The sequence below is a fragment of the Hevea brasiliensis genome, unplaced genomic scaffold (assembly GCF_030052815.1).
Source record: "Hevea brasiliensis isolate MT/VB/25A 57/8 unplaced genomic scaffold, ASM3005281v1 Scaf381, whole genome shotgun sequence".
In the NCBI taxonomy this organism is placed as follows: Eukaryota; Viridiplantae; Streptophyta; class Magnoliopsida; order Malpighiales; family Euphorbiaceae; genus Hevea; species Hevea brasiliensis.
The window spans coordinates 52,794-66,858 of NW_026614897.1; the positions used below are offsets into that span (position 1 = coordinate 52,794).

The 14,065-nt window shown below is 36.2% G+C and overlaps 1 protein-coding gene and 1 pseudogene across 2 annotated transcripts; both read right to left on the reverse strand.

Moving 5' to 3' along the window:
* Nucleotides 1-408: 408 nt before the first annotated feature.
* LOC131169082 (uncharacterized) lies at nt 409-6,862 on the reverse strand (annotated as a pseudogene). The gene is made up of 7 exons (XR_009146844.1): nt 5,774-6,862; nt 5,162-5,449; nt 4,607-4,799; nt 4,358-4,459; nt 4,188-4,259; nt 3,945-4,061; nt 409-1,884 (listed from the first exon to the last, which is right to left on the reverse strand). The product of XR_009146844.1 is annotated as an uncharacterized LOC131169082 (transcript).
* A 12-nt stretch (nt 6,863-6,874) lies between these two features.
* Nucleotides 6,875-13,478, reverse strand: LOC131177255 (zinc finger CCCH domain-containing protein 48-like). The gene is made up of 7 exons (XM_058142224.1): nt 13,133-13,478; nt 9,179-9,797; nt 8,830-9,015; nt 8,631-8,738; nt 8,118-8,267; nt 7,443-7,622; nt 6,875-6,961 (listed from the first exon to the last, which is right to left on the reverse strand). Exons 2-7 carry the CDS (start codon nt 9,794-9,796, stop codon nt 6,875-6,877), a joined length of 1,329 nt encoding a protein of 442 aa, XP_057998207.1. The 5' UTR covers nt 9,797; nt 13,133-13,478.
* Between the last annotated feature and the right edge of the window lie 587 nt (nt 13,479-14,065).

Consider the following 14,065-nt stretch of genomic DNA (forward strand, 5'->3'; position numbering starts at 1 on the left):
TAGGGCCTGGAAAAGGCTGTTCATTCGTAAGACCTGATGGCTAACTCTTCACCCAACCACCCACTGCTGTAAGAAACAGAAATAAAGGCTAATTTTCTTCGTCTTCAGCTACAAATGCCTCCAATTTTCATTGTTTTTTACGGGTCTAAAGTCCTATTCAACTACTTTTCTAGTTAATTTCTCATGGGATTTACTACTACTAAACAAATGAAATGTGAAGTTCGAAGCCTGTAAATAGAAACCCAGAAATATACACTAGAAAGAAGCACCATTTCAAAGAGTTTTCCTTCGGCTGCTCATGATTCGCTTAAATAAAAACCCCAGATCCAAATCATACAATCCATCCACACAAAAAGCCCACTTCAAAGAAAAAGAAAACAACGACCATAGCAAATAAGAAAACGACAATGATAAGAAACTTAGATGCATTCTCAGTCAGCATCATGCAGATACATAATCTTGGTGTTCGATTGGCAGTCAGAAAAAGACCTAACAGTCAAATATCTAAAGCTAATACTACCCGGATAATAACATATTTGTAATACTTAACTGCAAAAGCTCAATATGCATCAGCAGTACAAACTCGCCATCAAGCTATAACTAAATTCTCAGAGCGGTGCAACATATATCAGAGTTGAGTCATATTGAGGGTAAGTGCGCTAGGGAGACAAGGTTTTTCCCATACCCAACTGGTGCACTTCCTGGAGCAGCTCCATATGCACCTGACTGAGGAACCGACTGATCATAACTTGGTTGAGTTGCTGTTGGCTGAGCATAAGCCTGCTGGCCACTTGGTGGTGCACTATAGGTTGCCCCAGGGCCACTGCCATAAGCAGGATCTTGAGACCCTTGATACCCATAACCTGCATTGTTTGAAGCTGGCTGTTCTGGATAACATTGTTGCGAAGATGGGTATAATCCATAACCACTGGTTGGACCTTGCACATAGCCAGTTGACTGTTGTCCACCAGGCTGAGATAACATGGAACTGGCTGGCTACCTTGCTGTGGATAGCCGGGGCCAGAAGTAGGCATTGCCTGATTGTTCCCCTCAGCACCTGATGCAGATCCATTTGAAGGATACGATTGCCCACTTGATGCATAAGGATACTGCTGTTGAGGTGGCACATTTGGACCATATGATTGACTGGATTGAATGGGACCTTGATATGGCATATCACCAGGTTGACTAGGCCTAGGAGGGCCATATGATTGGGGAGGTGGTCCCTGCAATGGCATGCCACATGATGGTTGCTTTCCATACTGCTGCTGCGCCTATAGCCTGGTTGATTGCTGGCTTGTGGATATACTGGTTGGGAACTTCCATGTCCATAAGGATGCTGCATTGGAGCATGATTGTCATACTTTGGTTCGTCATATCCATGCCCATAGCCCTGCTGAGAAGGTACTGCCTGGGAATAAGGAGCTTGATGCCCATAATCTGGACCATGTGGCTGCCCATAATTATAATTTGCCTGTGATGGGGAATGGGACATGGCAGGGGTAGGGGACGGGCTAGGAGCATGCCCAGAAACAGGAGTAGAAATTGGGCCAGACGCTGGGTGATCAGATACATGGCCTCCCTGGACACCGTAGTCATAAACTCCACCATGCGGAACTGGCCCCTGCATGGTGGGAGGTCTTTGCTCCCAACCAGAACCAAAGTTACCTCGGGGCCCATTTGTTGGGGAGGATAACCACCATAACTTGGAGGTGGATACTGTGAACTTTGAGAAGGATAAGGTCCTCGGAGATGATAATCGTAAGGATTTGGCTGTGATGAATGAGGGCCTCGTGGACCCCAATTTGATGGACCAGTAGGTCCACGGGGTCGATAGGAATGCTGTTGGTTGAAACTGCCAGAGTAAGGTGATGACCTCACAGTCTACACAAGGCATATTACAAAAATAAAGTTAGTAAGAAGCAATTATCCAATAAAAAGGAATTATTAAAAAAATTAAAATAAACAGTACGAGTAAGGCACAGTAGCTGCTTAAATTCACAAAACATGTCTCCTTTTCCAAAGCAAACACCTGGGTAAAACCCTGACAATAATAACACGCAAGGCATGCATGCAACGCATACAAAAGGAACCATAAGAATTGAAAACAGAAAACATAAATTAAAATAAAAAAAAAGGATAAACATTGCTTCAATTATAATATTAACCATCAATATCCTAACAGTTAGCAACTAAACAATGGAAAACAATCTTATAAAATTAAAACTCATGCTAATAACTAACAAAATGAACTGCAGAAACAATCATGTTGAACTGCAAAACTGTTGCAAACATTATAATCTCAAGTTCAATTCTGCACTGCCACAATGACCAACACATAATTGCATAAAAGGTAAACTCAAAACTGAAAATCCATAAAAGAGAAACATTTAGAATTTCAGGAGGAGCCTTTGAAGTTGAAAATTTATCAGAGTTAATAGGACACCAATGCTTCAAGAGTCAAGATCTTCATAATAACCAAATGACCGTCCTAAATCATTCGTTCATGCTAACTCATCAACACATCACGTTACTCTATTTAGGAAAACTAGCACGTTACAAGGGCAACAAAACATATTCTTGTACTGATCTTAACTTGGTAATTGAGCCTTTATTGCAACTTTGCAGCAGCCCAATACATGTCATAGAACATGTACCACATTCTTCATATGTTCAGCACAGCAATAGATATGAATTAATATATGTATCAATCTGAAAATGACTTCATACACTATGACTACACGCGAATTATACTTCTTCCAACAAATGTCTCATTCATAGAAGGGGCACTAAAGAGCACTAAGGTTAATACAATACAGTCTCACTGAATGATTTTTAACTTTCAAGTCTCAAAGCAATCTTACCAACTATTAACATCCAGCAATTGTGAGATTTAATGCCTGATATCTCTCTTCAGTGGATGAAAGTGAATGGTGGTTGTCTATTCCTACACCGAGAAAGCAATGCTGGCCCCATGGGAAAGGCAAAAGCCAAATCTGCATTTTTAAGGTCAACCAATTCGAAATCGGCATTTTCATCATAAATAAATCGTGGCAACCGACATCTTGGATTGCATATATGATCTTCCTAAGAGCATTCAAGTGACCTTGGAATGAATCATTCATCAATACCACAACTTCCCACGTATCAACTAATTAGCTCTCATTCCCACAGAAAACTATGACACAACCTTCCTTCAAATAAACAAAAAGGTGCTACACATGCAAACAAAACAAATCATGATCTACAACTGCATGTAGCTTGGCAAAGCCAGAGATATAGACCATCATCTCATTGATCCAGTCAAACAAGATTTGATCTACAACTACATATTTGCATTTCCCCTTCAATTTGCTCTTAAAGATGATGCCAATCATATTAAATATTTAAAAAAAGAGTTGCTTTCTGCATTCACCGCATAAATTATATACCTAACATCATTGTTAAGCAAGCACCACTAAGCTGATCACTTTTATGCCAAATCAACCCTTTTTAACAAAAGTATATTCAATGAGATGCCACTAATCAAAGTAAAACCATGAATAACAAGGTGCTGAAAGCAAAGCACACATTCATAACATGTTGCCAACTTGAAACACTAATGGCGCATGAGTACAGCTCATGAGATCCTACACATGCATTGACCAAGGAATTAAAGAAAATCATATATGGAACATCAAAATTCACCACTCAATCACTAGCAAATATCCAATATCGCATTTTGGATTCTTCAATTCTTAATTTCACATGACTAGAGTGTCTCACAATGGATTAAAACTGATAGCGATAACCATTCAACAAAATTTATCAACATAAAAATTAATTGAAGAATACAATTAGAAACTACTCAAATATTAACCAATATAGCTATCAAATAGATGCAATTACAACTGAAAGGAACTAGGCCTGAATTGTGCGGAAACTAAGAAACGTAAATAACAAACCTGATTCATAACATCCTTTATCATTTCTCTAGCCATCTCAATTTGCTTTCTATCACCAGTCACTCTCACTGTCCTTTCTTTGGAACCATCCCCTTCTGGAAGATGTTGAGGTATCAACTAAATGAAAATAGGCTTGTTAGTTATTTCCTAAGATGAACACTTTCTAAACAATGTTAACGACTACAATCAAGGCCTAGTCTATACAAAAACAAATTTCAATGCAAGGCCAACGACATCAACTACCTGAATGCGCGCTCCCGATTTGGCTTGGAGAGCTTTAATGGCGTCCCCACCTCTGCCTATGATCAGACCAACCTGGTACAAGGACTGATTACGTAAGTATGTTTAAAAAATATCAAATAAGTATTTACTGTAATAACCATGCATCGTCAGCTATAAATGTAACCAACAACCTTCTCATTTGGAACTTGCATCTCAAGTTGTTCTCACACTACACCGGTCTGTGCACTAGGTAGGCCCCTAGCTACAAGGGAGGTGGAACCACAAGCATCAGCCTGCAATAATCATGCTTATGTTAGGGAATGATAGAAAATCAGTATCATAATCTCCAAATCAACTCATAGCATGTTAAAGAAAAGAAAAAGAAAACTGGGAAAAAACACAAGGAAGTTGTACTTAGGAAATAAAATTAATTCAGCTACCTCTGCTATGACAGCATTAATGAGCTTCTCAGCCTTCTTTATATTACTTAAAGTCCCTATTATTTCTACTGGCCTTGTTGTGGATTGAGGATTAGCATCAGCATCCCTTGTGATTTGAATTTTTGCCCCAGAATTATACTGCAGTCTGCAGGTAACGAATAGTATCTCCACCCTTTCCAATAAGAACCCCAACCTGCAAAACAGTATTTACGCAACATATTTGTCAAAGGCTTTCTTGAAAAACAAGTTCCGTAAAGAATCCAATCATCAAAATAGCAAATAGAAACAGCAAAATGGCTGCACTGGGATCACAATAATGTGATTGCCACAATATATTCTGTATACGTTATACAATTGGTTATATATTTTGTTAGCGGCAATATCAATCATTTCTGTTATGCATTGTGGTACAATTACGGCTACCATTTCCTACTCTAAAAATAGTTCAAAGTCAATTGATCCCAGTAAGACTTTACAGCATCACCTTCAAAATCCCTTCTAATAATTCATTTTCCTGAAGACTTTAGTTACCATTTTGGGGCTATTTTAGCGCACCTTATCATTGGGAACCTCCATTTTGCGTGAGGCAGTTTGAGTGTCAGTTACGGGATCCTCGTCCTCCTCAGAATGTTTCTCCGATTCCTCTTTCTTCTCAGCATCATCTGTATTCAAATCCTCAACAGAAGCCTGTTGGGTATTAACAGCGTCATGACCATCTGCAGCGGGTTCTTCTTTACCTGTTGTTTCAGGAACCCCCTCAGATGGAGGAAGAGCAGCGGACTCTGCTTTCTCATTCTCAACCCCTGGCTCTTCATCGCTCTCCTTCAAAACCGTTTTCGCTAGCTAATTACCAACAAAAACTTATTATTAGACCAATTTTCAAGCACTAAAATACAAACCCTTAATTTTCTCTTTGGTGTCTGCTTGTATATTCAGACATCAAATATTCCTTCTTGGATTAGTTCAGATGATATTGTACTTCATCTACAAGAACAAAAAAAAGAACATCGTGCCTGAAACCAACTCAAAAGAACCAGCAAGAAGTGAGCCTCAAATGAAAAAAAATGGGAATTCTAATAATGCCATTTTGAAGCAACCAATGGATGGTGAAAGAAAAACCAATAATACAGTAGAATCAAGTGAACTAAATGTGTGACAGCTTGTTACCTGAGGATGACTTTCTATACATACACTCATTCCAAGCTAATTTATTTTTCTGAGTTAGCGTCATAAAACGCTGCCATTTTCTTATTTTTTATTCTTCTTGGTCACAATTTATTCATGATGCCCAACAATGCTCCCTTGCTGAAAAATTCCAGTTGACCAACGCTGCCACATTTGAATTTGGGATTTCCTCAATTTCAATTTTCTTTTTTTTTTAAGTGTCGTTTTCCCAACTAAATTGAGAAGGGCAAAATGATATTTATGTATAAGAAAAGAGCAATAACAAAGATAAGAGTAATGTGATAACATTTTGATGGAATGGAATCAATCAAATTACCAAAATATCTTAATGCAGCAAAGGATATACTGCACAATTTAACATACGATCCTTTTGAATCATAATGAAGAGTAGGTATTGGGAGTATTCAACAAAGGAAAAAATGAAAACAATATTGACTTCATTGAAAATGAGAGGATGAATAATAGAATTAAGAATATGGGGCCTTAAGATGAATTCTTACATTTGATAACAATAAAGAATATGGGTCATAGGATGACTTCTTAAGGACAATAACATCAATTCCTTATTACACAATATTGCTCAAATGACAAAAATCCAAAAGCCAAGTGAAATGCAAATGTGAATTGAAAAACAAACAAAAAGAATTTAAAACAAACAAAAAATAGTTATTACATAATTTGGACCGCACCCGAAGGCTGCCTACGTACCTCCATCACAAAATGAAGGATCAGGTCCACGTAGTTCTACAATTTCTACAAAAAAAAAATCAACAGAACTCAAACAGGATGACCAAATTTTGCAAGACAGGTAGTTACAAAGATATCATGCTATTTCCATAGCTCTTCCATGTGATTCTGTCAACTTCCAAACGTCCAGCGTTCCAATTCCATCACCAGTGAAAAAGAGACCTCCAGGACCCGTCTGAATTGTTCTCACTTCGCTTTTCGAAAAAATCCTGCCCCTCTCAATGAATCTAAACAATGAAATAGGATTATATTTTTAGGGCAGTGCCAAAAAAAAAAAAAATCAATTCACCGCACGCTGATTGCTATAGGTCTTTTAGTGTGCACTTACGTTGGCGATTAAATGCAAATGATATTGTCACTGCAAGAGCAAAGCAAAATTGGTTTTGCTTCTGCATCAGGCATCCCACAAAGAGCAATAGCGCCCTGTTACAAAGAAACATTAATTTTACAATGGAAATTATTTCATTCCACCATTACTTTGACAATTTCAATCAAATAATAAAATAAAATAACTGTGAAATAGAGTATAAGAAATCAAATAACAAAGATCGATAAACAAATAACAATTGCATTTTTAATAGACGCTTCCACTTCATATATTAAAGCCCAAGACAATTAACAAACAAAATCTTCGTAGCTCAAAGAGAATAGGATTGATTTTACTCAAATTTTTAAAACTGAGTACAATTTTTTAAAAAATAAAAGATAGCATACGGAAATTACATCCACCAAGAGAGCTTAAATAAAAATTAGGAACTACATTCCATAGGACCAAATAAACTTGGTCAATCATACCACAATAACTAATGTTCAAACAAATCTAACCCTAAGATCTAAGAAAAAATAAAAGTCTACTTAAAATGCACAAGAATATAAACTTGGAAGTTGGAGATAAATAACTTACATGTTCCTCATTATGTGTGTAAATCACGTCCAAGTTACCCTCTTCAGTAAAAGCCCATGCTTTTATTGTCTTGTCTAATGAACAAGACAGTAGATATTGATCCCAACAAATAAGAGACGTTACAGCATCATTATGACCACTCAATGTATGAACACACTGTAAAGTGTCGAGGTCCCACGCCTAAAAGAAAAATGACAAAAACAAAATTTGGAGGGTGAGAGTAGAATCAAACAACCAAATATATCCTTCCCATGCACATGAAGGAACAAAAGGAAAGCTGATAAAAAAAAAAATTGAACTCTTATGTATTTAGAAATCGGATATGGAAGAAAACATGAAGAATTAATCCAAAAAGAAATAAAATTTCTTCCAAATATCACTCAGATGCACTATTGATACAAAAATTTAATTTAAAATAAGCCAAATATATAAGGGTGTAGTGCCTCAAAATAACTTCAGTGAATTAATAGGGTGAAAACAATATACCCTTATCGGATACGTTACAAATGATATGCATGTTGGCTTCAAAAATTCACATAATTACAATGTATTGCCTTAATCCAATTGACTGAGAGTATTGAGTCTCATGTTTTACAAAGTGTAGGGCTATATCAGAGCTATCTTCTACACAAAATCACACACAAAGGAAAAAAATAGTAAGGTTACAAGCATTACCCTTATAGTATTGTCCACAGAACCAGAGTATAGCCTATTTCTTCCAATGGTCAAGCATATAACAGCACTGGTGTGACCTTTCATAGATGAGGCCAGTTCAAAAGGATTTGGGTTCTTAGCACTCCCTTTCCAAGCCAAAATGGCACCATCCTGTAAACACAAAAAAGAAAACAATTTGAATTCTTCTTTATTTTTTCTCCATATCATATTCATGGTGATGATAAAAAAAAAAAAAAAAAAGAAATCATGCAGAAGAAAGATTCACAGCATAACAATTGAACATGATGCCATCAATGGGAGAGCAGCTTCCAAAAATCATAGGAATGGGCACACAAAAAGCTTGTGCTACATCAGTACCTCACCCTTACATTTAAGAACAATAAACAGTAATAATGTGGCAAAAACCTAATGCATCATCTCAAAATTTCCACAAAATCGGGCATCAATAATTAGAAGCTTATTGTATCCACCGGTAAACATGTCAACAACTTAAAAAATTATAGATGCAATTACCTGTGCCCCCGCAAAAAGCATATCAACAACATCAGCTACAGCTATAGCATTAACTTGCCCAACTGGCCCATCGAGATTAAATTCAGCAGCTGTCTCAATGTTCCATGCCTAAAAGATCACACACAAAATGGCCATAAGCTTATAATAAGCAGAAACTAACCAAGCTAGATGAAGCACTACAAGTCAGATGTAAGCTAACCTTAACAATATTTGGCAAGCCTACAAATATCCAGGGGCCTTCACTGATTAAAGCCCCAATTTTGACACCAACATTTATCACTCTTGTTGATTGACCAGTATTGCAATCCCAAACATGTACTGTTCCATCACTACTACTCGAGAAAAGCTTGTCAGATCTTGATGGAAGAGCAATCCCAGAGACAGCCTATCATACAAAAAGTCACCAATGAAAATCAAACATTTATCCATAAGTTTACACAATAACTCCTCCTGCGCATAAAATTGTTTGCATGCAAAAGAAAACACAGATTATATAAAACATGAACGGATTACTAGAAAGTCAAAGAAAAATTCAACAAGATGATCACCTGTATGTGCCCCTTGAGCTTTGCCAATGTCGAAAACCAATCCCCATAAAACCATGAATGCAAGAACTGGCACCCATCTTCTTTATCACATTTGTCTGACATCCAGTTCTCACATGCCTTTTTTGAGCACTCAACAGTAGTTGCTTCAGAAGCATTGCCTTCAACAACCAGAACTGATGAATTAGAGGATGGTTTTATCTTCTCCAAATTCATTGCCTTAGTGCCAGAACTGGAGCTCTCACGAGTGCATTTATATTCAGACCCACCACCTCCACCTCCACTATTTGAAGCCAAAGAATTCCCAGGATTGGGGCGTTTCCTAGGTGGATCCTTAATAACATGATTGGTGCTATTCTGAGCAGTTTTAACTTCAGATCCATCACTCAATGCCAATGAATTTTTGAGGCCATGGCTAGGGCTCCTAATCGATTGTTCCTTCCGTAAAAGATTGGGTTGCTCAGATGTTCTTCGATAAACATTAGGAGGTGGCAATTCTCTGTGCATGAACCTACAGGATTTACTATTACACTTTCCCATCATCCAGTAACGACAAACAACATTGTTGCGCGCAGGTCCTCCTCCAAGTCGTGAATGAATGGTCGCAATCTTCGCATCCATGCTAGAAAGACAAAACACAATAGTAGGATGAACAGACGATACCATATAACTGATATATCAAACGATATCCACATTCTCTGCCCAATCTGTTTTCTTTAACACCACGGAAACGATGAATACAAAAACCTTAACCGGAGCCAGATAAAGCATATCAAGACAACATATCAGTCGAATCCATTATATGAAAATCCATCAGTTGCCGCAATCAAAGAACAAAACCATAACTAGATAAAAGCAAGAATCTTGATTTCCATTAGCCTATCCTCCAGCAAAGGCAACCGAAAATAAAAGGAAATCTAAAAAGAAAACCCTAAAAATCCACCAAGGACAAACAAATAAAATGGATTTGTGCATCATCGCGACTGATTTCTTGGAGATCATATCTTGCGTGCAGTTAAGAATCAAACCTGTATGCAAAGAAAGAAGGGAGATGAAGTTTTCGAAGTCTTGTGTTGATGTATTGGCGATCACGACAGGGTAGAAAGCAAGAATTGAAAAACAGAGGATCTTGAGCTTGGAGCAATCAGACTGATAATAAAAGACTCTGCGTTGGTAAGTATTTAAAATTAATTAACCTATTTATGTAATTACTTATATGCCCTTGTCTTCATTCGTCCAGCTAGCCCATATTAAACCAGTCTGCCTGCCTAAGCCCAGCCCACCATCTGCATCTGCTATATGTTTTTTTCTTATCTTTCTCCTGCATCCAGCGCCTCATGCCCTATTCCATCTAGCTCCTAGTCTCGAAGTCGACTGGTCTTGCCTGCTCCTCCTCTGTTGTGTCTGACCGACGTTGTTTCCTGCTTTCCTCTTCTTCCCATCGATTCAAGGTGAGGCTAAGGCTTTTTTCCCCTCATTGTAGATTTTTAGATCTTGCCTCTTCATTCTCGTCTGAATCGTCTTCTCCAGCTCTCCTGCCTGAGGAGATTAAATTTCTTTGTTTTTTTTTCAGCTTTTATAGCTCCCAAAACTGCTGCTTGTGCTAGTGTGCTTCGCCGCCATTGCCTCTTGTGTTAAGCTGAGTTTTTGGAGCTACCAATATGTGACTTAAGCTGATCGCAAATTCGATAAGCAACTTTAGTTTTATTACAGCTTAGCTTCTAATTCTGAAGCAGGATTTTCTTAATTTTCTGCTGGTTTTTCTTGTTGGTCTCATTTTCAGGGGAATTGAAGAATCATATTCCAATGAAGATGTAAGTGCTTGCCTTACTACATTAATGGCTTTTTTTTATTCATTTTCTTTTTCCTCTCCATTCTTTCTTGGATGAGTGTATTACAATTTCCTCTCAAGGGTTATTGCTCCTGTAGCATCATCAGAATATAAGGTGTCTACATTTTTTAGTGAAAAAATTGAGTATATAGGATTTGAATGGGTAAAAGAAATCTAAACTCTTATGGGTGTTAATTGCATTTGTTGTTTTTTGTTGTAGGTTTCTGTTTATTTGGTGGAGACTCCTGCTTGCAGGCAAACGAGAGAGCAAATCCATGAATTTATGGAGAAGTATAAGACATACAAACTTGCAAAAGCTGAGATCCTCAATGTCATCAACGTTGCACCTCGTGAATTAGTTGAAATTGACCCGGTAGTTTTATTATTAATTCATCTTTCTCTTTCATTAATTAATTCATTCATTCCTTCTTTCTTTCTTTGAATTGTCCTTACAGAAATCTTGGCTTAGGAGTGACACTTTCTATGCTATTTTTCTCAATTTGTGAATGTTCTTTTACTTCTCATTTATCAGGATAGCTTTAATTTAGGTATTTGCTTTATGTAAGGTGTGAAGGGACGCATTGAAATAAATTTGTATCTTAATCATTTGGACAGAAAAAGAATAGAAATCTGCTGTTAAATTTGGCTGAGAAATTTTTAAATGGTAAAATCAATATGATAAGAATTAGTAAACGGTACAGTGTTGTGTCATGCATCTTACATTAATTGCTTTTTCCATTTAAAAATAGAAAAATTGTTTATTTTGGGAATCAGTTGTTATGTGATTCATCTTCCATTGTTCTTGGGTTAGCCCTTTGAAAATAATTTATTGACATAGTCTGGTATTATCTTAGTGCCAAATTGACTTGTTCTGGAGATATGATAGGTCTGCATTCTGTTCTTTTGAATCTGAATAGGATGCACTCCACAAATAGACTGATGCTTTGGCTGTCCATTTTTTCATCAAAATGGCGTGCTTTGTTTTAAGGCTGGAGCTAGAAATAACTAAGGCTTTAAGCTAAAAATGGTGGCAAACATATTGTAAGTAGGGATATCAGTTCCCTTGTGCGTGTGTGTTTGTGTTTGTGTCTGTGTGTGTGTTTTTTCTATTCATTATTTTAATTAAGTTTTATGGTAAAAGTACTGGTATAAACCACAAGTGGTCTCTTAACACCATCAAATTATGGAAATTGGCAAGGTAGAAAGTTAAGAACACTTAAGTTTGAAAATTAAGAAACTATGTTGTAATGCTTTTAATTAAATTTATTAAAAAACTGAAAAATAGTTTAGACGAGTCATATGGCAAGGGCATGGAATAAGTTAAGAACACTTAAGTTTGAAAATTTTTAGTGCAGGACTCCTAATGAAATGTATCAGCAATCTAGAATAAAAAAAATGAACTTGATATTTATCTTGGGAGTATGAACATATTTTTATTGTCACCACAGAATACTGTAATCCAATGATTTGACACTTTTGCTAATTAATAGCCAATATCAATCTGAACCTATCCTAGCTATGAGGTCTGGGTCCACGCTAGGCTCAGATAGAGTTGAAAAACGAGGTTGTGAGGAGAAATGCCAATGCGGATTTTTAGAATATTGAGAAATTTAAGAATGGCTATGGAATAAACTTTCAAAATTAAGGTGTTCTTGTAATCTTTTCAAAATTAAGGTTATATACTATATAGAGCACAATAACGTTGTGGATGATGGAAACTAAAGCTATATCTGATGGGTGAAATTATCAAAGTCCAAAAGCCATAATTGAAAAATAAATGTTGTGTGTCTATTTGCATGTCCAAATGATGTGTAATATAGATTGCAATACTCTTGCTATCAAATTTGTATGAGAATCACCTTTTCTGATTCGCTATGTAATCATTAATTATTAGATAATATATTTCATTCTCCAATGTATATATTTGCTAGTTTTATATGTATGTAAGGTCACAATAATTTGTATAAAATCTACAAATTCGATTTTCTTCTCAATTCTTGATTAATAAAATTATGATTTTGATTCTAAATTTGACAACTTAGGAATTAAACAGATTCAAACAAATCATGATGTAAAAATAACTATTAGACAGGAAAGATTGGGATCCAAAAAAAAATCATAGATACCGCTTTTTCTATGCTTGAGAAATGCTGCATCCTGTTTGATAAGATTTTCTGCATGTGTACCAGAGAAGCCATAGCTGTTCCCTGAAATTCTATCATATTATCCAATAAAAAGGAAAGGAAAGCATGTAGATGCAAAATTGAATATCACTACTGTCAAATTCTTAAGCACTATATCATAACGACATTAGCTGTGCAAGAAGGGGTTGGGGGAATGAATAAAAAGAAGGTTGATGGTAGGAGAGGTCGGAGCTTTTCCTTTCCCTTCTGAATATCTATTACCTTAAAAATAGGAAATCATCAATATGCCATACAAATTAACTTACACAACCTGTGACCAACAAGCACAATAGCAGGAGGAGAATCTCAATACATTAAAAATAGCCTCTTTAAATCGAATCTGTTACACCATTATATGCATAAGTGACATTGTTGAGAAAGAACAAAATGAGGCAGGCTGGTAAAGACGTTGCTAGCATTAAAGATGAAGATAAAGATAACGATAGGATCGGCGGAAATGGCAACAGCAATGTGATGAAGAGATCGCTTTGCTTCGACATGGGTTATAGTAGCAGCAGTAATTGCAAAAGGATTAATTAAAACACTAGGAAATATAGGTAGTTTGAATAAGCAGCGGAGAAACTACTAGAAAAGGATATATAGATAGAGAGGGTTTTTTTTTTTTTTTTAAAGGATATATAGATAGAAAAGGACATGGGTTTTACTGTTTTTTTTTTCTTTTTTTTGTGTAATTAAGCTTATTCAATATTTACATAAAAATGTGATATTATTTAAATTTTTTTATGTAATTCAAATAAAATCTACGTAAATTATAAACTAAATTTAAAATACATTTTTATCTTTTTTATAGATAAACACTTTAATAATGTGATTTTATAAAATACAATTTCTTAATTGATGATAAATTGGAAATAG

Coding starts and splice junctions, on each gene's coding strand:
- LOC131177255 (XM_058142224.1), bottom strand. CDS start 9,796: ATGGATGCGAAGATTGCGACCATTCATTCACGACTTGGAGGAGGACCT. Junction 9,016..9,178: donor AGCTCAAGGGGCACATACAG/GTGATCATCTTG, acceptor TTTGTATGATAG/GCTGTCTCTGGGATTGCTCT. Junction 8,268..8,630: donor TGCTTTTTGCGGGGGCACAG/GTAATTGCATCT, acceptor TTGTGTTTACAG/GATGGTGCCATTTTGGCTTG.